A 23,616-nucleotide genomic window follows, 5' to 3' on the forward strand; every position below is an offset into this window, starting at 1 on the left:
CAAACAGTATACTGTGAACATGAAGAGGAGAAGCCTTTTGCATTGAAGAGGTGCACGGGGCCTCATTCATAATTCAGAGGCATCGCAGCGATATGAGAGACGAGGACGCATCTGTCTGCATTACGCCAGCGTTGCCTCTGCGTTGCATCACCCTCCCGGGTGGTTCGTTTTCGAGAGTTTAATACGCTCCCTATCAGTTGAGCTCTGGCTGTGGTCTAATTTCAGCCTCAGATAAGAGCCTTTATTTGTCACCCAGCTCCTTTGCCCTGTCACACAGCCTAGAAGTGCCTTCTCGGTCTGAAATCTTTGAAGGAGCACTGACTGGATGAGCTGCTGTTTGTCTTTATGTTACTTGTGACTGTTCGGTGTGCAGAATCACAAGTAAGGATATTATGAACCCTCAATGCTAACTCGAAACCCATCCCCCACACACACATGTATAGCTGTCTCCCCACACAAAGAGAGGCGCATGTGCCTTATTACACACACACACACACACACACATACACACACACACACACACACACACACACACACACAGCTGGCTGCTGGTCTGTCTGACCTAGTTTATTTCTGTAGGCTGCTGTAATGGAGGGAGCGAGCGTGGTGTATTATCTGACTGCATCTGATTTGCATTTCTGCCCTGTCACTGGCAGATGGCACCAGAGGTCGAGAGCAGAGATTTTTGGAGGCCCTCTCACAGACAACACGTAATGCACACGCGCACGCACACACAGACACACAGACACACACACACAGACACACACACACACAGACACACACACACACACACACACACACACACACAGACAAACACATGCACAAAAGCTTCACACTCTTCATATAAATACTTAAATTATCAAAAAAGCTGACTTAGTATAAACCAAATGCTTCTCGTATCAACTAAAAATCAGTATTTTGTATGTAATATAGACATGCAGGTGTGTGCTTGCAATCACACACACAAACACATGCTGTGCATATAGTACAGTTCTCACTTGCATGCTTGCAGAGGGGTGGAGATCCTGGTGTCCTGATCTGTAGCGTTCGGTTTACACCCTCTGGTCTTGCACTATTCATGCTTAATAGGAAGGAAGTGATGAATCACACTCACTTATTTGTGGTAGTAGTGAGCGTTCAAGTACAGATAGGGCCTCTCTTTCTCACTCTCTCTCTCTCTGTCTCTCTCACTCTCTCTCTGTCTCTCACACACGCACATACACATAAATGCACACACTCTCTAGAAATCACAGAGGAAGCGAACCGACATGAAACCTCAGTACTTTGTCATATTCTATCTGATGGAAGTCTCTGTCATGGTTGAAATCATCCAGAAAGAATGTGATACTGGGTTTTATTTTGACACAGAAACGGTGTGTTTACGTCCCAGCCACTGCATCAGGACATGTAAGGCATCACCGAGATGAGACCTGATACTGTGCACCTTCTCTCTGCATAGTTGTGTTTTATTAAATCTGATCAAATCTGGCTTTGTCTGTTGCAGAGAAAAGACATGTTGGCTTTAAGGTATGCCCTCTTGTCCTGGTTTATCTGACTTGCACATCCCACCCAACTGGGAATGGCGGTGTCACAGGCGCTGAGAACAAGTGCGTCCCCTGCCATAGGTGTACGTGAACGCACTGACATTTTTAAAAAATATGCCAGAGTGTTTTTAGCATCTCGACCACAGGAGCTGATTGCAGGTTTTCGTGTTACATGTGACCCATATCGTGAATGTCAAAAATGAAAATTTGCACTTTAACATAGGCGGAGTTGTGCACAGTGGCGTCTGTAGGTATCCAGGCACACACACATACTGTATTTGCGCTCACATGCACAAGCACACACAAGCCATCAGTTTTTATTTGGAGACAGGAAACATCAGGGTGTGCTCTCACTCTCTTTCTCTCTTTACCTATTTCACAGACACACACACACACACACACACACACACACAACCGTTATTCAAGGGTGTGGGGACATTTTCCATGCGGTTTGAGTGGTTAAGCTTTGCAATTGTAAAGTGTGAAAAAAATCTGCCAGATCTGCTCCACGTTAAGACACAAATGGGTGAAGTGAGTGAGAGAGATGGGGGTTAAACCAATTAGTTTGAGGCTCATTGAAGTGTTGGGTAAAAATTGCCCCCCCTCCAAAAAAAACCCCCACAGCCTTGTCACGCCAGAGAGTAACTTTTTCAAGAGGCTGACTAATATTTGATGACATTGTCATAATTTTATTCTCTGAGTTCAAAATCAAGGGCTAAGTTCACACAGAATACTACTTGTACTTGAAGATTCCCCCTTCCTTCTTCCTCTGTCTTTGCTTCCAAAATTTTCTTTGACATGGCCGTCTCTTGTCTGACTCATCCTTCAGGTCTCAAGTGTATTGTGGCGAACCGCTGTCGAATTCGCTCCGCTTTATGTCCTTTTTCTCTCCTATATCTCTCTGTCTCCCTCTTTCCATTTCCGTTTGCCCCGCGTCTGTCTCTCTCTTTGGCAAAGGTTAAGTTCTAGTTCAATGTAGATAGCTTTAAATAATGCATATTCACAATTAAACATGAATGAGCTACCTTTTTAAAAGAAAATATTGTAAATTATACAGAGTATTCCAATCTTGTGAGCTGAAATAGTTCAATATTTGGACAGATATGCAAGAAATACCCAACCAGGGTAGAATTGAGTTCTTTCTTCGTTCAGTCTGGCCTTTTGAGGTTTTTATAAGCAATGGAGAAGACTAGTCATTAACTCACAGGGTGCTAATTGTGTGGTTGTTCCTCCCGTTTAAAAGAAACTGAGCAAAAACTTGTGTGTGTGTTACCTCATTGTGCTTCAGCTCCTTTAATACAGGTAATACAGGTCCTAGGTCAGCAGAGCAGCAGGAGTTTAGCATCTGTTGGACTTTTCTCTGTGATCCCCTGAATGAGAGTCTTTGGGTAAATCATAAGTGCATTGTGCCCTTTATTTTTACTGTAACTCTTGAGAGCATCACAGCAGTGTCTTCCTCACTTTAGGTGGCATATGTGACAGTCTAAGGGATGGCCACATTGTGTGCTGTCTCTACACACTAGTAATTGTGTCATTTTTACCTCAAAACCTGTTAGCTACGCAACAGTTTGGGCTTTTCATGTCTTGCTTAATAACCTGAAATGGATGCAAGTGGAACCGGCATAAGCCTGTCTGTTTATCTGTTATTGTCTGTGGCTGCGAGCATGTGCTATGGGTGTCCTCTGTGTGTGTGTGTGTGTGTGTGTCTGTGGTGTGTGTGTGTGTCTAAATGTATGTGTTTTTGGATGCTGTGGGTGGGTACAGTCAATGAGCATGCCATGGATGTAGATCATATGTGTGCGCGCGTGTGTGTGTGTGTGTGTGTGTGTGTGTGTGTGTGTGTTCTCATTCGATGGCTGCATGCTATCAGTGTTTGTTTGGGGTTAAAAGCCCCTGTCTCTTAGGGTGTTAGCGGGGGTCATCTAAACCGGATCTGCAGCAGAATCGCTTGAGAGGCAGAAGCATAATCTGTAGCTGGCTTTGTGCTCCCAGATTAAAGTGATGATGTTTTAAACCTTTCTCACGGCCACAATATGCCTTTGCTTCCCTCCCTGCTATTCAGTATATGTGTGACAGCAGATCCACAACGCCGGGTTCAAGAAAAGGACACTTTCCTTGCTATTTATGAAAACTGGGAGCTTTAGCATATTATCTGAGACGACGCATGCATGTTCTATTCATCTATTAATTTGCTCTCAGCGTGGTGTAGCTATAGCCTATCTTCTCCAGTGTTTGAGGGGAAACAGCTGCTAATCCTAATCCCCCCCCCCCACGGGATTCTGTCAAATCACAGGCCCTTTAAAAAGCTCTGGCTGGCTGGTTCCAGGGCCAGTTGAGTGGCTGGCTGACTGGCAGGCTCTAAATGAGAGGACAGACCACGCTTACCCACTCCCGTGACTGACATCCACTAGGCCCCCAGAAAGTATGTCACTTGTTTGTACAAGCATGTATGTACACACACCAGAAATTTCCATTGCGCACTGTTTCTCCAGAGGAATCATCCAGTACGGTGAAAATAGCTTCACCCATAAACATTTTGCAGACAAGAAGTACACGTCGAAGCTTTAAATAAATGCATACCGTAGAGTGAAATGGATTAGAAAAAGGAACCTTTTGGTTTACATACCCAAATGTTTGTTGCTATAAACGATGTCCTGAAAAACATCCTTCAATATTCTCATCTGAAAGAAAACTGACAAACTATCTGGGCATCTGTAGCTCTGGTGGTCCGTAGCTCTGTTGACCACTGGTTGGTGGTCATTTATCACCACCAACAGCTACGCCTGGCTTTGTTAAAAGGTTAAAAAAAAAATCGATATCTTGTTGTTGCTGAGTGATTGCCAAGAAATAGTCTGGTTTATCCCCATGAAACACCAATTTGTCAATTTTTACACTTCGACTTTTGTACAGAATAATAATCAAGGCATAACATTTTAGTTATCTTTAGGGGTGTTGATAACCTTTGGACACAGTCAGGCTAACTGTTCCCCCTGTTTCCACTCTTTATGCTAAGCTAAGCTAACTGGCTGTAGCTTCATATCTACCTTAAAAGACATGAGGGTGGTCTCGATTTTCTCATCTAACTCTCTGCAAGGAAGCGAAAAAGAGTATTTCTTAAAATGTCAGACTATTCCTTTAAGTGTTCCAAAGTGCTCCTGCTGTGTGTGTATGTAAACTAAACAAAGAGTGTATGGCCACAATGAAAACACCTGAACAGAATCAACAGGCTTCTTTTTTAAAATTAGAAGAAGAGAGACTGTCAGGCCTGTATTTCCCCCTTTTTGCAACATATCAGGGTAAACTGAAGGCCATGCTGTATGGCATAAAAAAAAAAAAAAACTGTCACACTCTTTAAAGTGAGACTAACTTTTGAGAAAAGAATGAACACATTCTTCCTCTTACAAATGAAGAGTCGAAATCAAACCTCAGTTGCTCAATTCAGTACACTTAGGGGTCATGCTGCATTCTTACTTGAACTTGTATGACCAGTAGCGTATGGTGGCTGATATTAGGTGTCTGCGAACTTTAGATAGAAGTTGTCCTGTACCAGATAATACTGAGTCGGTTGGCTAATTTTATGACTCTTGAAAGTTCTTGACCTTAGAAGTCATAGTTTCACCAAATTTATCTTAACTCAAGGTCCACTTACTAGCTTTTCAACCGCATCTCCCGGCCTTCATTGGTTGAATGCACAGGAGAAACCTAGTGAGTTGGTGTCGAGTAAAGATTATTATGTCAAATGCATTACGTTCCTCTACTTGTGCTACCAATACACTGAATTGATTGAAATTTACAGCTATTAAAATAATTAACTAAATGAAATCGACCATCATCTTGCAGTTGCCACTTGTGGCCACAGTGGCCGTCCAAACATAGTGCAGATTTAAAATTCAAATCAGTGTGCTGTCTCCTTCCACTGCAGGTTATGGGAATACTATAAATTGAGAGAATCATGGTGGAAAAGTCCTCCAACCTAAACAACCATACAGGTTGTTTGTCCCTACCCTGGGATACGGCCCATAGGAGCGTACCGGCGACAGGTTTACCGGACCTTCGTCGTCATGGTTACAATTATAAAAATATGGTTAAGGTTGTGGAACGGTCATTGATAAAAATAAACAACATTAACTATCAAACAAACAAATCCTGTGTGAGAGTCCTGTGTTTTGTCGACCCATCCATCCACCCCAACCACCTCCTAACACGGACTTAATCGCTATATATACTACGTCACCCGACTTCCTCCTTTGCTCCCATCTTAATTACTACGGCCACTAGAGGTCGCCTAACAATGAAACATAACTACGGGTTGTAATAAGGTGCTCGCAGAGACGACCTATGGGCTTTTGATGGGATCGTCTCGGAAGACAATGTAGAAAACATAAGGGAAACATAATTCTTTAATTTGAGGAACGTCACAGTCTCCTCATCGCACGGGTCTGAGGTTTTCATCTGCCACTATTTTACTCTCTTCAGTGGTCACATGCTTCATGTATGTCGTGATTTATATCACATTTTGTTTTCATCGATACATCAACTTTTCCACCTCTGCAAAGCATAAACAGTTTTCTTTTTTAAATTTACGGCGTTCCCACTCCATTCTTTTATGCCCTTTTTTAATTGGCGCATAAAATAGTTGGATGGAAACGCACTTTATAGGCTAATTTTAAACCACTGGAAAACCAAAACTGCAATGCCAAATGTTGCAGACCGGTCTCTGGATGCATCTCTGGCTGAAGGTGATCAACTGAGAGCCACTGTGTTGGTAACATATAAAATGAACCTTTTTAAAAATACTGGAACTCAAGTTTGTCAGGATTTTGGATCCTTTATTCTGACTAAATCCTCCAAAAGCCCTCCAAATGTACAGTAAAAGCTTTTCTTTTTTAAAAATGCATCTGATGAACGACTAAACCCTGAAGCCCTTTCTCTTCTCTGAAACTCTGAAAAGACTGCAGAACCATTTCTAACTTTCACTCTCCGGCACAAACACTAATATCGGTCTCGTCCATCAGCCATTCTCACATCAGTCAGTTCAGATAATGACTATCGGCTGGTAGAGACAGAGAGTGGAGGGACGCGGAGGCTGAGCAAAGAGTATCAGTAGGCACGTTCGCACTTGCGTCCCTCCCTTGTTCTCGTTCTGCAAGGATGAGATGGGGATGAGGAGTGCGCGGGTAACTATCAGTTATCAGCGTGAGGATTAGGGACTGTCATCAGCAGCCATAAGACTCATATTACCCTCCTGATGACACTAGACAGAGAGAAGGAAGAGAGCTGGGAGGAGGAGGCTCGGGGGAAGGATTACGTCTGCTCTAAGATTTCAGGGTAAAAGTCAGGTAGAGAACAGGGCCTGTCAAAATAACGTCTGATAAATGCAACCAGTAGAATCTGGTGTATGAACCAACGGTCTCATATGCACACAAATTCACACAGATATACATAAAACCCTGCAGCAGAAGTACTTTTCGCTGCTGGGTTCCTGTCACAGAAAGCCAAGCTAAACACAATGCAAGTTCCTGTTGTACAAATGTGTGTGTGCACGCATTTGTGCTGCACTGAGTGTATATATGTAGAGCCCTATGGTAAAGCCTATATGCTCCTTTCCATGTTTTTTGCCTCTGGCTATGCATGTTGACTATTATTCAGTACAATGGACACATATATGCTCTTCATTGATCACATAGAGAGAATAAGCACTCATTTGGGTGTGTGTGTGTGTGTGTGTGTGTGTGTGTGTGTGTGTGTGTGTGTGTGTTGAGAAAGGGGAGGGGTCTGTGGCGACTGCAATACAGTAAGTGTTTCCATGTGCTTCTCTTATTCATGAAGGCACACATAAACACATCGGCTGACAAGCATGCTGGCATATCCATGTCAACAAAAACAAACACACATAGAAACAGAGCGCGTGTGAGTCATTAGGTGACTCAAGTCTTGACAGTAAAAATAACATCTGAAAACATTTACCGTATATTCATTAACAGTTGGTCCAGCTCATGACGAGAAGCACTATAATGGATTTCCATCAAATGCACCTTGCCAGCTAAACCAAGTCTGTGGCTGCTCCATATGTACATACAGCCATGTGTTTCCAAACATCTCCTCCTTCTTCTTCTTCTTCTTCTTCTTCCTCCCAATTCCACTTCCTCATTCACCATGGTTCCTGTGTGCTATCACCGGGCTATTTCGGTGCATTCACACAAAAAGAGAAACCACGCAGAGGATTTGCTGAAAGTAGGACCAAGTTCACAGCAGAGAAAAGAGTGACGTTATTCGATCGTCTGACACTTTTAAGAGCTAAAATGTTGCACAAGGATAGAGGAGTGATAATATTCAATACCTAATGTATTGTGGTCAAGATTTTACTCAGATTTATGCTGTTTGGATGGTACTTTCATAGGCTTGTTATGCTTTTTATTTACGTGATCAAAATGGGTTTTGTGCTGGTATTATTGAAGTTGACCTTAAAGATTCTTGCATCAAAACAGCAAAAAACATTCATCAAAATCAAAATGTAAGCTAAATAATATGCTGATGAAAGCCATAATATTTGTGGTAAATGTCGTTCAAAGAAAAAGCAAGATGGGATTCCAGCTTTTATGTAGTGGATTAATTTAAAAAATCTGAAAGAAATTTAGTGTTCCTACATCTCTGGACATCACTGGTTTACGTTTTCCAGCACTACTGAACCATAGTCAAAGTGAATGCATAAGTATCAGAGTAACTTATGTTGTCTTTATCTTATTCGCAGTGATTTGTTTTGTGAGTATAATTTTGCGTGACATCTCATAACCAAAATACTTCCATCTCAGCATCATTACACTGGCATGCTCCAAGACTGATTGAGCGTGTTTGCTAGTTCCCCTCATCAGCTGCCACAGCAGACCACCATGAAGAGGAGAGGAGAGGCAGAGAGGCACTTAGCATGTAAAAAGACCATATGTGTGAGCATGAGTGTGGGCACTGAGAAATGATATGCCTGTGGTCCTGCCTGGGCTTATGTGAGTTTGTGGGAGGCAGAGTATGACTTTGTTCATACTGTAGTATATTTGTGTGAGCGCCATGGTCTACACGTGTGGGTGTGTGCACTTTTTCCACAGGCTGTCACTCGTGCTGCTGCTGCTGCTGCTGCTGCTGCTGCTGAGTCTCTGGTAAGTTACAGTGCCTGTGTGATAGTGTGTGTGTGTGTGTGTGTGTGTGTGTGCGCGTGTGTTTGTGTGCGCGCGTGTGTGTACGTATGTTTCTCTGTGTGTGTTGAAGCTTTTGTTTAATTTCTACTTCCTGTTTTATTCTTGGCCTAATCCAAACGCAACACAGCTGTGCAGTCAGCCAGAGAAAGAGGGCTTGGGGGATGGGTTGCCAGGTCCTGGTGAGTGCAGCCATGCTCTACAACTGCTACCAACAGATGGAAGGGAAATGGGGTTACCAGCTTGGGCTTATCCTCTCTTTCAGGCCAGACTGACCCCCCCCATACACACACACACACAAACCCAAACCCACACAAACACACAGACTCCCCCAACCCCTCATTTGGTCATAATACTAGGCTTAAATCTCTGTATTTTGGTGTTAGCTTTTTTTTTCTTCTTTTCACAATAGCTTGAGGCATGGGCTATGGAAGACCATTCCTGCCAGAAAAAAAAAAAGAATAAACCTAACCCTAACCCTAACCTTAACCCTAACCCTCATGATAAGTCAACATTATAAGACACTAAGTCACAATTATGTTAGAATTTGGACTCACTATCACATAACTTCGACTTGAGTAAATTCTTTAACATACAATCTCATAATTCTGATTTAGTATCTGATATTTTTGACTTAGTGAGCTATAACCACTTCATAACTTTGGCTGTCTCATAATTTGAATCAGTAATTTTGACTCACTATCTCATAACTGACTTTTTCTCACAGCTCCAATAAACTGTATCATAATATTGACTTTTGACATTTTAAGTCAGAATCATGACTCAGTATCTAATAACTTCATTTTAGTAACTGACTTGACTTTTTCAAATGTATCTTCAATCCAACTTTGAATTTTTATCTCCTATCTTTAACTCTCTCTCATAATTATGACTACTTCATACCAGTGACTTACTGTCTCATCATTTTGATTTGCTAACTCGTGACTTTGGCTATCTCATATTTGTCACTTACAAAGTCTAAAAGTTTTACTTAGTAGCTTATAGTTTTCCTTTTCTATCTCATAACTTACAATCTAAATATATTTACCTACTATGTTATAACTTTGACTTACTCTCTCACTTTTCTCTGACTTATTAGGTCAAAAAACAACAAAAAAACCCCCCCGATCTATCTCATAATTTCTCTTACTAATTCACAAGTTTTACTATCATAAATTTTGACCTATCTCATGTTGACTTGTCATATTTTTTTCCCAGCAAGTCAAACTTTTGACCTACTATCTCATAATTTTTACTACTTCATATTATTGACCTACTACTTGATAACTTTGACTTACTGTCTCCTTATTAGTCCTCTTATCTCATAATTTTCACTTGTAATTTTGAATTCCCATGAGCATTTATATTTTAATCGTGTCCAATTTTTTTTTTTTTTTCCTGGCAGAAATGGGCTTCCATAGCTGACTAACATAAGGTTTACTGGGAGAAGTGGACCAACTGGTTGTAAACAAAACACCCATACACTTTTCATATCATATTGCATCTTTATCTGGCTGAATGCATAATATATTAGGAAAATTCAGATTCAAATATACAAAGCAAACATTCCTCCAAAGCGCCTCAAGAGCGGTGTTGATGCAGAAAAATCAGACAAACGAACATCTTTTAGAAGAGCCAGTGCTCAAAACATACAAATGAAGCTGTATATTGATTAGATTAATATTTCAGATGCTGCTTCTGCTGCTGTGTCCGTGTTTGTGTGTGGGATGAGGAGGGCAATCAAAAGCAAAGATGTGGACTCTCCAGCTGGAGCTCCACTGAAGTCAGCCCTCTCCTTTCTCTTCAGTCTCGCTCGCCTGTGGAGAGCTGAGGCATCTCTCTCTGGTCTCTCTCAACCCGGCACAGCACATTCATTATTAATCAACCGGAGTCTCTCCCTCTTTCTCAGCTCAGCCAATTACAGTCGGGCCCCTGCGACTGCTGCCCGTCTCATTTGACGCTGCACTGGTTGGCTTTGATGTCTCTATCAACACGAAAGAGCCAGGGACCGAGTCTTAATAGAGCAGAAGGGGATTATGTGACTGCCTGCCTCTGGAAGGGGTGGAACTTTTTTTTTTTTTTTTAAATATAGATGTTTAATTCATACTTTACTTTATTATCGGGAGCCTCTGGGCCATGCTTTAGCCAGGGTCTTGTCACTCTCTGCTCTCCTATCACAGCGACATGGTTGTTAATCCTGTTACTTTTCATTTGGGGAGTCACACAGGCCTGCAAGCAGAGCAGGCTCGACTACCAGGGGCCGTGCGCTCCTCCCTCCTGGGCTGGTAGCCTTTCCTTCCTCTGCTCATTTCATGTGAAGAACGCCTTGATTAACCAGCAGCAGCCACTATGCATGCAACACTGATGGTTTGGTATGAGGTCAGGCTGCTTTTGGCTCACAAATGTTAATGTTTTTATCAGGGTTCGGAGGGCAGTTTGCTTTGAAATCAATTCAGGAAATGTAAATGTACTGTTACTTGGAAGAAATATCAAAACAAAAACTCTGTCTGATCTTTAAAGAAACCATAAAAGTGAAAGTGCTCAGTTGTGTGAACCTCAATTACCAGTCAAGTTCGAACGAAAGCAAACTGTTGCGGTACCTCTCCGAAGCCTAAGAGTGCTTAATCTTCAGCAGATTCGTACGTTTTTTCTCGCTCAAAAACTGCCGTTAATGTAGACGCGCAGCTCGCTGGTTGAGTCACTGTTATTTGTTTGAAGTGGGCTCTTCGCCCTCAGTTGAACTTTTAATAATAATAATCCTTCCATCATTTCCCTACCTCAGGTCCCACCCGGTATTTGCAGCGCTGACCTTTAAAGCAGGAAGTTACTGTTAACACAGCTCCAGCAGCTGCGACGACAACCTGCTTTACAGCATTTTTCCTCATCAAGTGCAGCGCTTGTGCAGATTTTCCCTCCCCGCCGCGCTGCGCATGCTCCACCTCGCACATGCTCGAGAGTTCAGATTATGGTGCCTGGCCCTTAGAATTATGGCTTCGTTTGACAGACGCGTCGTCAAGTTGAAGACTGCACTGGCCTCGCCGTCTGATGACAGCTGCACATTACAAATTTCCTTTTCATTCTGCATGATTTTCATTAACTGTGAACAGCAAAGGGAGAATATTACATAAACCTCTGATGTAATTTTCTGAGCATGACTCAAAGCACTGGGGAACCCCACGCAGAAGACACATCTCAAAGCTGGTTTCTTTAAGAAAAGACAACATTGCATACATTTATTAGGGATGGACGCCAATTCCAATACATGCAAATCACCACTGTCCTTTAAATGTAGTGTTGACATTATTGCAAACACTTGTCTCCCTGCTGTTTTGTGTATTATATTTTTATTATCTTAGGATAAAAAAAACATTAACAATTACATGGGATGCCTTGTTCTGCATAATTTAACGTATACACAGTGGGAACAGGAATGGCAATGCTTTAGACATCATCACAGCCTCTTCATAACCCCACCCACCCCCAACCCACTGCCCGCATGCAGTTTGCACTGCACAAAGGCCAAAAGTCACGTGAGACAGCCTGCAAAGAGCACAAGAAGCATTCACAGTAAAGGAGGATAGGAAAGGAGGATAGGGTGAAGGGGAGGGAGAGTAAAAGATGAGGAGAAGGGGGGAGGAGGAGAAGAGAGGGAGTGAAACAAAGTGACTGCAGCACTGGCCTTGGTTTAGACAGGAGAAGGAGCAGCATAGTCCTAGTATATCATTCTAACTTCTCCCACACTTCAACTCCCATCTCCTGATTGTGGTACTCTTTCCATTGTCTTTGACACAAAAAAAGTTTGTTTATATATGCATGTATATATGTATATACATATACGTATGTATATATATATAAACACATTTTTATAGCTACAGCACCTTTTCCCATGGGGCAACAGTGTCAATACCTCGCACATGGTACATGGCCGTGCCAAAGAAAAAAAGAAAAATAAAAAAAACAATATATTGGTCAGGATATTTATCTTTTTTTCCCTAAAGTTGGCATTTGACATGATGATATTCTATTGCCGTCTGGGGGAGGGAAAGGGCCAAAGGTTCTTCTTTTGAGTTTATATTCAAGTTTTCTCCTTTTTTTTCTGGTGTATAATTTCTTCTTTTCCTGTTTAAAAAGAGTTCACACTTTTGTGATTTGCGTGTGCTGCTCTTCATCAAAAGGTTCATTTTCCGGATCAGAGTCAGTGGTGTCAGAGTATCGATAATGGTCTGGCTCATTGTCGCTAACGTCCGGGGTGACGGATGTTGAAGTGCTTGCCTCAGAATTCGAAGGCTCCTCCACGGCTTTCGTAAAATACAACTTCACCTGGAATTGGAAATTAAAGACAACTGGCTTCAGTCTTTGCAATGGAGGTAACCATGAACAAGTCTTATCATTGCTCTTTCCGTTATTTATCTAAATCCTGCCAGCTTCTGTTACTGCTTACCTTGAAGTTTGGCGAGAAGTAGCGGTTAGCTTTGTCTTTGTTGGCCTTGTCCAAGTCGTTCTTAGTGAGCGTCAGGATGAGGTAGTCCCTGTCGCTATCCCTGCAGCTGTCCCTGCTCTCGGCGCGCTGCGGCTGCGTCTGTAGCTGTGGTTGCGGCTGCCCCTGGCCCGGTCCCGGTCCCCCCTGCTGGCTCTCCGCGTTGTTCACTGCCCCGTTCTCCATCTTGTCCCCGCTCTCCTCTGGTCCAGGGATGAAGAAGGTGTTCACCCAAAAGTGAAACATTTTGTCCTGGAGGGGAGATAATGAAAGATGAAATGAGGAACTTTCTAGGTTTTTGATAAAAACGTGTTAATGGGCTCATTTTTTAAACCAGCCGCGATAGCGTGGCTGGTATTGCTTTCAACTTGTGAGTCTGTGTGTGTGTGTCATCATGGCAAAATGTGGTCTTGGAGACGCCTACTGTGGCGGGAACTACCACAGAGGCCATTTGGAATACTTTGGCAGGTGTGTGTGTGTGTGTGTATGTGAACAGATTTAGTCAACGCAATAGTGTCACAACTGAGCGAGATAGTCACGAAACTTGACAGGTATGTAGTTGAGATCAAAATGAAGGCCGAGTTTGACGATGGGTGTGGTCTGACCCATGAGTACTGAGTACTCCTGTAATAATGTATTAACAACTACTGAGCACTCGTGGGTTGGAACGTCAACATGTTGATGGGCGTTGTGGTGTGATCCCTAGTTTCATTGTTAACAAATCTCCCTTAAAAAAAAAACAAAAAAAACCCCTTCTCACAAATAACGCTTCATTTAAAAAAAAAGAAAAAAAAAAAAAAAAAAGAAATAGAAAAATAAAAATAGGTCTCAGTAATTTCCTAAAACACCCAGCTGTTTTAGATCATTTCTGAGCCTTTAGCCACTGTGGTTTTAGCAAACATTACTCAAAACAGTGCATTTGGCATTGGTTGGAGGACTATTTTTAGCTGTCGATTTATACACATTTGTTGCATTAGTAAGCGTCTATGGTGACTGTGGGATCGGGTGCCCTCACACGTGATACTGAAGGAACATGTCAACCAGTGCAACAATGTGGGAAATTGATGTGATTTTAATCATAAACAAAAGGGGTCTTTGGTAACAGTAAAAAAATAATAAGCGTTTTGGTCTCTTCATGGGATTTATGGACAACAACAACAAAAATACAGTGAGAAAATGCTTAGTCACATGTCTGCTTATTCTTCTTTGACATGACAGACATCATGACGATCGACAGCGGAAACAAGCTCTTAATGACTGACAGACCTTTGTCAGTGACAAGGACCAAACAAATTAAGTTACAATGAAAGCCACACAAACACAACTGACCTTCTTCATCATCTTATTCTGTTTATGGAAAAACTCCACTTTGATGTCTCCACATACTGGCAGCGGCTGGGGGAATTCGAAAAACATGTGCTTGTCCTCGCGCCGTGTGTGAGCGGGGTGCGACGTGTGAATCTTCACTTTCAGCTGGTACACCACAAATTGAGGATCTGCGGAAAAAATAAGTAGATGTCGCACGGGAAGGGGGACGGGGGGTCAAGATTATGAGATTTGTGAGGAGAAGAGACAGAAAACACAAGAAGAAGAGGGAGTGAGTGACAGAGGAGTAGGGAGTGAACCAAGAGAGCAAGACAAGATACTAGTGTTATTACATGAGTTTGACAAAAGAAACAGCACACCACACCACCACCACCACCTCCCCCCCATCTGAATAAGTGCAAAAAAAGTGACAAAACATTATATTAAAATTAAGGAGGTGAAAGGGAAAGTTACAGACCACAAAATGTAACACCCAAAGAGACCCAGAACCAAAGACACAGGACCCTATTCTGATAGACAGTCACAGTTTGGTCTTGGACCAGTGCAACTTGATGCATATACAAGAATTTTAACCCTTCCTTCTTCCTGTCAGGGTGGGGGTGGTGTTGAAGATGACTTCATATGCCTGTTAGCTAGTCCTAGGCAACATCTCTACCCCAGACTGCTCCTGCCTGGTGGATCTCTGGGGCCTTATAAAAGCAAATGAGTGAAATGATAATAATGGATGAAAGGCTCATTTACCCCAATGCCAATTCCCTTTCTTGAAGCCCTGAGGGGTCGGCTCGCTCCTGTTTTTAACGGTACTGTCCCCTTAGAGAGAAAGAAGGAGATTATCACAAACAGGGCCTGGCTGGCCTGTCAGGGGCTTGACAGCACACAAGGCACAAACACAAGAGCTCTACACAAATATTTACAGATACGTGCATCTACATAGCTTTTCTTAAAAACAACATACAGTGCGTGGCTTAAAAGTGGAGTCGTGCACCTTATACATTTGACATGGGACCTTGTGTGTTGTGTGATACACGAAGGGGAAGGAAGAAAGAGGGAACTTGAGATTGCTGAAAATCTCAAACAACCACAAAACATTGGATTCAACATACAGAAATGAGTCATGTTGAGTTATTTGTAACAGAATTATCAAAACTAGCTTCTCCTCTTTTATTGCTGCAGTGAGCTAAAAACTGTGGCTAGAAAAAGGGTGATGAGTGTGTACATGTATTAAAGACGTCAAACTCAGAATAGGGCCTTTTTAAAAAGGGAGAGTTAGGAGGAAAGTGAAGTACCAATACAGTCAGGGCTGTTCAGCACAGTCAGGTGTTAGAGTGAAAAGGCCACAGAAACGAAGGAAGAGGAGGCGTTTTTTTTCGGACCGGCAGTTAAAAATGGACAAAATTCAGATACAAAAAAAAAAAAAAAAAAAAAAAGCACAACATTGTGTGACTCAGACACATTTGAGCAGAAACTGGATTGTTTGACTTCTTTGCCTCCTAAGACCATAACAGAGCATTACTAAACGACTAAAAACTGTTTTCTATTAACAATAAAATACACAGTACTAACATGTTGAGAAAATGTGGACACGGACAGAGAAAATACATTTCTGCTGAAATTCTAAATGTGAAAAAGTGTCATTATCTGCTTAGACGCTACCCAACATCTCACGGCCGTGTCAGTGGTATTTTAGAGGATGTGGAAAGTTCAGTCCATATTGATGTTGATAAAAATTTTGGTTACAGCACGCTTTTCTCTAAAGCATATTCTGACACCGACCGCTTTGTGTCTGTGTCACTCTGCCACTGAACACAGGACAAGTGCCACTGTTTGCGCACACACCGTTTTTCAACAATGTCATACCACTCAAGCTCTGAGCAAACATGCAGTGATATGCAAATACTCCTTTAACTACAGTAACTTATTAATGCTCAAATGCTGTGCGGTTGCATGTAAAAATAAAATCACTGATCAAAACACTTAATTCCTCTATGTTATAATGTCTATAATTACTTCCTGGTTATGTGTCAATAGATCACATGCCATGTTGAGTAGTGGCTACTAACAGTCCAGTGTGTGATTCTGCAGTTCACTTGCCTTGTGCAGAGGCTTTGAGTTCTATACTCTGTTTAAGTTGTGTGTAATTCAAATGTAATAACATTTGAAATTCCATTACGCCAAACATAGGGGACCTCATTTAAGCAGAGAATAAGTTGGCCTTGTTGTAAGCAGCAACGAGATCACTTAATAAGTAAGAAGCTGCTTTTATAAGTCAAAACGTCCCAAAATAGTTAAGCAATTTGTTTTGTTTGTTTTCGAACCCCCAGCAGAGTACAACTCCCCTCTACCACAGGTGACCTGCTCTGTTCTGCGGTGCTAAACTGTAGCGTGGGTGAGCCCTACAGCGCACAACACATGCGAGGCTCTCCATCAGTTTGAACAACGGCACGCATGCCTACGCCCTAGTTTGGAGTTAAAGTTGAACACGAGTGTGACTCACTGCAGGTGCCCCCGCTGAACATAGGGAGAGTCTCGAAAACCATTTTGTGGAAGAGGAGCGCCACCGGCTTGTACTCTAGCTGGTTCTTCAGTAGGTAGCTGTAGTAGTAGACGTAGCGGCGCTGGCTTGGGATCGTTACTCCCTGCAACAAAAGTGACAATGTTTAGAGATCCTGAAATGACGTTTTCTTTTCTGTGAGCACTCAAGTAAGTGTTTTCAACTAGAGCTGAACCTGAAAATCAATCGACAGTTTTTCTGATAAAGGAGATAATTGGTTGAGTCATTTTCAAGGAAAAATGCAAAATATTTCCAGCAACCAGATTCTTAACAGTGAGTATTTTCTGCTTCTCTGTTTTACAATCACTACAAACTGAGCTCCTTGGATTTTGGTCCGGCAATGTAATAGCCTTTTTTCACAATTTTCTGACATATAACAGACAACGATTAATCAGGAAAATAATCAGCAGACTAATGGGTAATGAAAATAATCTGTTGCAGCCCTGTTTGCAACAGTTGATGTGAATGGATAAAGAGCTGCTCTGTCGAGACATTTGGTCTCCGATGAAGATCTCACCTTCTTGTCCCTTGTCCTGACTTCACCGTAAAAGTCAAGTGCTTCTTGGGCCTCCAGGAATTTGCCGCGATGGAGGAGATAGGCGCAGATCATGACTCCAGTGCGGCCCTTCCCGGCCTTACAGTGGATGGCCGCCACGTGATTGTCATCCTCACTCAGCCACTGGTCCAGGTCTTCACAAAACGGCTTAATTAGCTCCAGCTGAGGAGGGTTGTGGTCTTCGAAGGGGTACTGTGCAACTGATGCGTGACGGGATGCAGGCCCACGCAAAGTCATAATGAGAGAGGGAAGGATTGCGGACAGGAACACAGCGGCAGACAGGTCAAAGGAGACGAGACGGGGAGGAAGACACAGTGGACATTTTGTGAGATTTTCATGACACGGTGTCACCAGGGTTTTACGTTAGATTGTTTATCTAAGAGAGAGAAAGCATCTACAGGAGACATAGAGCAGCCTACCTCTGCAGTTAAATTTGGCAGCATCGTAGTGTCTTTCTGCGCAGCTGAAAAGGGAAGAACAAAATCCAGTTAGCGATCAAACAGTGGAAGATAGTGAGTAAACAAAGAGCAGTTCAGGTACGAACGATATGTGGAACACTTACAGGTTGTAGATTTTGTAATGGTTTTTATGCTTTGAATCCAAAAACCTGTTTGCAGGAAGAGATATAACCAGATAGAGAGTATATTTATTAGACCAATAAATAAGATTAACAGCCAGAGCAAAAATGAAGAAGCACAAATATTCTATAATAAAATGCCTCTCCGTTTTGCTTTTCTATGATCACACAGCAGAAGGAGAGGCAACACAACTCACCGTACTACATCGTCTATATTGTTTCTGTACACGCCTTCGAGTCTCTCTGCTGGAAAGCCCATAGCAATGATGTTTGGGTAGATATCTGTTCAGGCAGGGGTCAAGGGAATGTACATTGTGCATGCCTGTGGAAATCAAGCCTCTACAGAAAAGAAGTTGCCATTACCGAGGCGCCAAGCACCACATCTTTAATGGCAAATTCTTACAGCTAGTAACTTCTATTAAATAATGACCAAAAAAAAAAAACCCTTTCATTTTAGTCTGTAGCTGTTTGAATGCGTAGGTGGTCAGAGTAAAAGCTCACGTACAAGAATGCAGAGATGAGCAGCAGAGCATGAAAAAGTTTCAGCCAATGTAAATATGAGGGTGTTGTAGTTATGGATAGATAGGTGGTGCGCTGGTCAGTGTCTGTGTGTTGGTGTGTTGTGACAGATGGCCTTGACAATGAGAAGAAGGCAGAGAGGATGGGAGTAACAGCGCTCCTACTCGAGGCAGGCCCACATGTGGGTGCACGGGGACAGTCTCCGCTCCCTGACCTGCATGTATTTTTAGAGCCCAAAAGTTATACTGGGACGATCGCAAATGTTCAGCTTATCTCTCTTTTGAGCTCAGCCGGACCAATTTGAATATCTAGGAGATCGAATGCAGGCAACATGAAGATACAAAAGGTAGGGGGGGAAAAAAAAAAAAAAAAAAAAAAAAAAGTTTTGTCAAACAAGAATCCTTTGTGTCAGAACTAGCGGGCTGCAGGTGCAGCAGAAGGTAGTTGTTGCATTTCCGTGACATTCGGCGATGGACAACACAAGTGGAACCACACACACCAGATTCCACCACGAGTTTAACCTCTGGTTGCACCACCTTGCTCGTGCTACACCTTGTCTGCGTTTAGAGCTGCCCTCCAGGACCGCAGGCGGTTCCACAATTCAGAGCAGAATGGTGATGAAAAATGTCACGGCCAATTATATGGTGACATACATTCAATCTTAAAGGCGCACATCAGTGTCATGTTGCAGTGAAAAGAATAACTGAGTTGGCATGCATGTCTCTGAGGCTTGGCTGCAATGCCTACCTGTAACTGAAGTCTGGTCGTTGCCGTAAACTGCCGGATTCACACTTTAACCACTGACTAAAGGGCAACCTTTTCTTACACTACCTGTGCCACAGTGTCAAAAATAGAAAATATCAATATCTCAAAATTGGAGGTGTCTGGTTCATTTTGAGCAGATCTTATTTTTCCAGAGTCAAATCACTTTTTAACTGGTCAGAAAAATTTGACACACGCATTTGACTACTCGTGAGAAATTGCAACTGGCCCTACACAATCCTCAACTTTGCTAGTGTGCACACATACAAGTACTTGCACGTGCAAAAACCACACAGGAACAAGCCTTTTTCATGGTACACACACAGTTCCTTATTCAATAAGTAGACCTGCTAATTGGGAAAAATGTTGGAATCCAGAACAAGTAGCCAAGATCAACTGTCCAACAACGGCCATATATAAAAAGATGAAAGAAATTTCAAACATTTTCAGATGGAGATCTTCAATAAAACTTTGTCAGAAGGATTCAATAAGGGTGCTAATGCAGCTTGGTGCAGCTGAGGTATGCTCAACATGGGCCTTGATCCATAAACTCAACAAGCCCAATAGCAAATCTATGGTATTATTTGCATACTGCCAAGCTGCCTTCCCTGTAGCTCACAGCATAGTAGCCTATCTATACATACTGTGCCATAATTCCTTCCATTAACGCCTCAAAGACCCAATTAGGAGCCAAATACTGGTTTTCTATGCTATTTAATGGGCTATCTAACCCTTGGACCTACTGGCAAAGTGATCCCAGTAAGACTATTCTAAGTGTTTTTAAAAAGCTCCAGAGCTCCCAGGAGAGCCTCAGCCCAGGGCATCGGGGGCTTGGTCTCTGCAGCTGGGAGGAAACGCACATGCGGGACCCCCGACGGAAGCTCAAAGTAGGAGGGGAAAAAAGAAAAAAGAAAAAAAAAAAAAAAAAAGACCGAAAATCTGCCATTTCAGGCACGCCTTTTCTTTAAAGCCAGCCCTGCCTCGGCTCTATGCATACGCCAAATCCACAACTGAGAACGAGAGAGAGAGAGGGGGAAAAGGGAGAGTGGGAACCGGCAAGCGCTGAGCGAAGAGGGGGTGGGGAGGACAGGAAAGGAGGAGAGCAGAGGAAAGGGGGCAAGCAGAGGGAGGGAGAATTAGAGTGGGAGTAGTAAAGAAAAAGAGCAAAGGAGAGGTGGTGTGTTGAGAGGGTAAGAGAGGGAGAGAGCACTCAGACAGCAACGCTGATACAAGATCACTGGCAACTCTATTTTAAGGGCAATTCCCAGAACTGTGATACTTCATTACATAACGGCAGAGAGCCCATATTGTTTTTAGACACCATACCAAAAATGATAAAAAGGGCCCACATCTGAAGAAGAGGGGACTTGAAGTAGAAGGAAAGACGCCCCTTTTGAATGGCATGCCCCCTTCACACCTGCACAAGGCTGCAAACTGCAGTCCTGCCACTTACAGACATGCCACAAGCTTTACTACATTACAAAACCAGGTTAAAAACATCTGGTCAAATGTTGTGATGCACACATTTCCGCATCTATAGCCACACGTACATCCCAGCTGACACTACTCCCCACTTCTCTGTGCCCTTCAATATGTTTCTATCTCTTGTGGCATTACTGAAGCGGGGTACCTCACTAAGCTTTACACTTCCATTCCTTGGGAAAAGAAAAGAAAAAAGCCTACTCAGCATGTTTGAATTGATACAATACTTGACAATAACCAGAGCAAATTCGGTCCATAAATACACAGGCCTGTTTAATTTTCTACATGCTGTGCGGAACCAGACAGGGCTGCAACTTACAACTATTTTCATTATGGATAAACCTGCCATATACTTTTTCTTGATTAATTGATAAATCTTTTAAAGTGTCTAAAAATAGTGATGAGATGCAACTGCTCAAAAGATCCGAAAAGGCGGTTTGGCATCCTGATACAAAGTCAAGTGCACATCCACCGCAAACATGACCCATTCTCAGTATTGTCACACATCAGAGTTTGCATTTAGTTGGCCATAGTCAACCACATCAGCTGCTAATCTAGTTTATCCCCCAAACAAGTAAAAGTGCCAACTTTTGTACCAGTGATACTGCACCAGGGAACCAGTGGTAATAGATGAGAAATGAGTCTCGCAGAGGGGCGTGATATAGCAAAAGTTAATTGTGGAAATGATCATATCTCCATAAAGGAAAGGGAAGATATTAATTTGATTTTTCAAAGATGTGTTGAAAATCCATCAATGATAACTGACCCATAGAGGACACAGGTGAGGTGATGCAAAGTAATAGTGAGCTTACAAAATTTTGTTATCATAAACCAGAGACCATCCCACCATATGGTGAACTTACATATACTCTATGTCGCTGTGTATACATATCGAAACATCAGAAAAGAGATTTCAAGACGAATAAATAACTAGACAGGATCTACCTGCCTTCAACCACAAACTAATTTAAAAAAAAAAAAAAAGAAAAAAAGAAAAAAGAAAAAAGAAAAAAGGACTTAATGCCACTCAATTTTACAAACTCAAGCTAGGTCCACCACTGGGTTAAATGCCCTGTCTTCTTTTCTTTTTTTTTTTTTTTTTTTTTAAACACTACTGTCCAGTCGGACGTGCTTCTTCCAGTTATAATATGACTGTGACATTTATGTGTGCTGGTTTGACAGATCCACCATCTTTCAAACATGCTGGGTGACAGCAAAGCTGCGCTCTGACCAACTAGCCAGTGAGCTAAGTAGCGGCTAACTCCCTCACATCTCTGTTTCCACTTCTACTCATCAATGCAACTATTACCCGTCACTAATCAGTGTCCCCGGTGCTGTGAAAATAAGGAACACAGGGAAGGATACATGTTAAGTCCAGGTCGAAACCATCCTCTTGATATCTCCTTTTGTTCCGGCTGACCATTTCTTTTATAATCGCAGCCATTGTAGCAGGTGACAGGAGTCTATATGGGGTAAATGATGAAAACAGGTTTTTCTAGTATTGGCTGACTGGTCGTGTTTTGTCGCAGTCGGTGGGTCTGCTCTCTGAATTTTGCAGGTCCTCGCAGAGACGTGCTAGCCCGCAGAGCTAGCGATGGCTGTGGGTCGGATTAGACAGGCTTCCTCTGGATCATAAAGACGGGCCTCGCTCTGCTCCTCCGTGCAGGCCCGACTTTCCCAATCCTGCAATTCGTCTTGCAAAGACCTCCGAATCAAATACATGCAGTTGTCCTCAGATAAACCTCTAGATGCCAGACACGGTCCAAGCCGATGGCTCAGTCGCAGCAGCCGCTGCGATTGACAGCGAGATAGTGGACTCACCGGTTCCCGAAACCCGTATCCAGACGAAGCTAGCTCGCTAGCTAAGCAGCTAGCTAGCACAGCTAGCTAGCAACAATAGCTAATGCTGCCTCCTTCGATCCAAAAGCCTCCTAACGATTCAACATTGTCCTCGACTGATTGCCAAGAACACATCTGAGAAAAAAAGTGACAGGCTCCACCTTAAATGTATATAGAGTATACAAAGCTCAGGAATCGGCAGAGATTGGTTTGACAGCTCGGTCCCGGGGAATCATCTTCTTTTCTCGCTCCTCTCGCTCCAGCTGAACTCTCAGGCTCCCATCATGGCCTCCACCGAGGGAAAAAAAGAAGGTAGAGCAGGCTGGGATTTTAGAACAAATATCCCTCCGCCCTCGCCATATAGTTCCAGAGCTGAATTAAAACCAGCATACGCAGTATCAGCTGATAGTGTTTCAACAGTTAATATTGGATGCTGATAAACAACCCCTGACATATATAGTTGACTAAACCCTAAAAAGCGAAACAATGGAGTTATTTCGTGCCTCTGGCGGAAGAATAAAGTGAGTACGTTCGCGACGCTCCCTTCTGTCAAAGTGATCACGTGTGGCTGTAATTAGGGAAGTTTCCAACATAATGTCACTTTTCGCGGTTTAAACTGTCATTTCAGGCCGCAACAAATATATCCTTGCAACATGGCAATCCATAGCAGTCCATACGGCATGTTTACACTGGAAAATTAATATTCTTTAACGTACAAGCCAAACCTAAAGTCAATCCTAAATTATACCAACTTTGTTAATTGCATGGGCAGTGTTCTTGTTTTCACCGATGCAGA

The 23,616-nt window shown here is 42.7% G+C and overlaps 1 protein-coding gene across 2 annotated transcripts; it reads right to left on the reverse strand.

Annotated features, from left to right (window-relative positions):
• Nucleotides 1-11,783: 11,783 nt before the first annotated feature.
• ptena (phosphatase and tensin homolog A) lies at nucleotides 11,784-23,125 on the reverse strand. Of its 2 annotated transcripts, XM_040139674.1 has the most exons (10): nucleotides 22,347-22,476; nucleotides 18,416-18,500; nucleotides 18,204-18,248; nucleotides 18,061-18,104; nucleotides 17,603-17,841; nucleotides 17,029-17,170; nucleotides 15,276-15,344; nucleotides 14,538-14,704; nucleotides 13,173-13,460; nucleotides 11,792-13,051 (listed from the first exon to the last, which is right to left on the reverse strand). In XM_040139674.1, the coding sequence occupies exons 1-10, from the start codon at nucleotides 22,423-22,425 to the stop codon at nucleotides 12,866-12,868; spliced, it is 1,344 nt and encodes a 447-aa protein (XP_039995608.1). In that variant the 5' UTR covers nucleotides 22,426-22,476; the 3' UTR covers nucleotides 11,792-12,865. The 2 variants fall into 2 exon arrangements, with proteins under 2 accessions (XP_039995607.1, XP_039995608.1); XM_040139673.1 differs by lacking the exon at nucleotides 15,276-15,344 and having other exon boundaries at nucleotides 11,784-13,051; nucleotides 22,347-23,125.
• Between the last annotated feature and the right edge of the window lie 491 nt (nucleotides 23,126-23,616).

The sequence above is a fragment of the Xiphias gladius genome, chromosome 11, assembly GCF_016859285.1.
Source record: "Xiphias gladius isolate SHS-SW01 ecotype Sanya breed wild chromosome 11, ASM1685928v1, whole genome shotgun sequence".
Lineage (NCBI taxonomy): Eukaryota > Metazoa > Chordata > Actinopteri > Istiophoriformes > Xiphiidae > Xiphias > Xiphias gladius.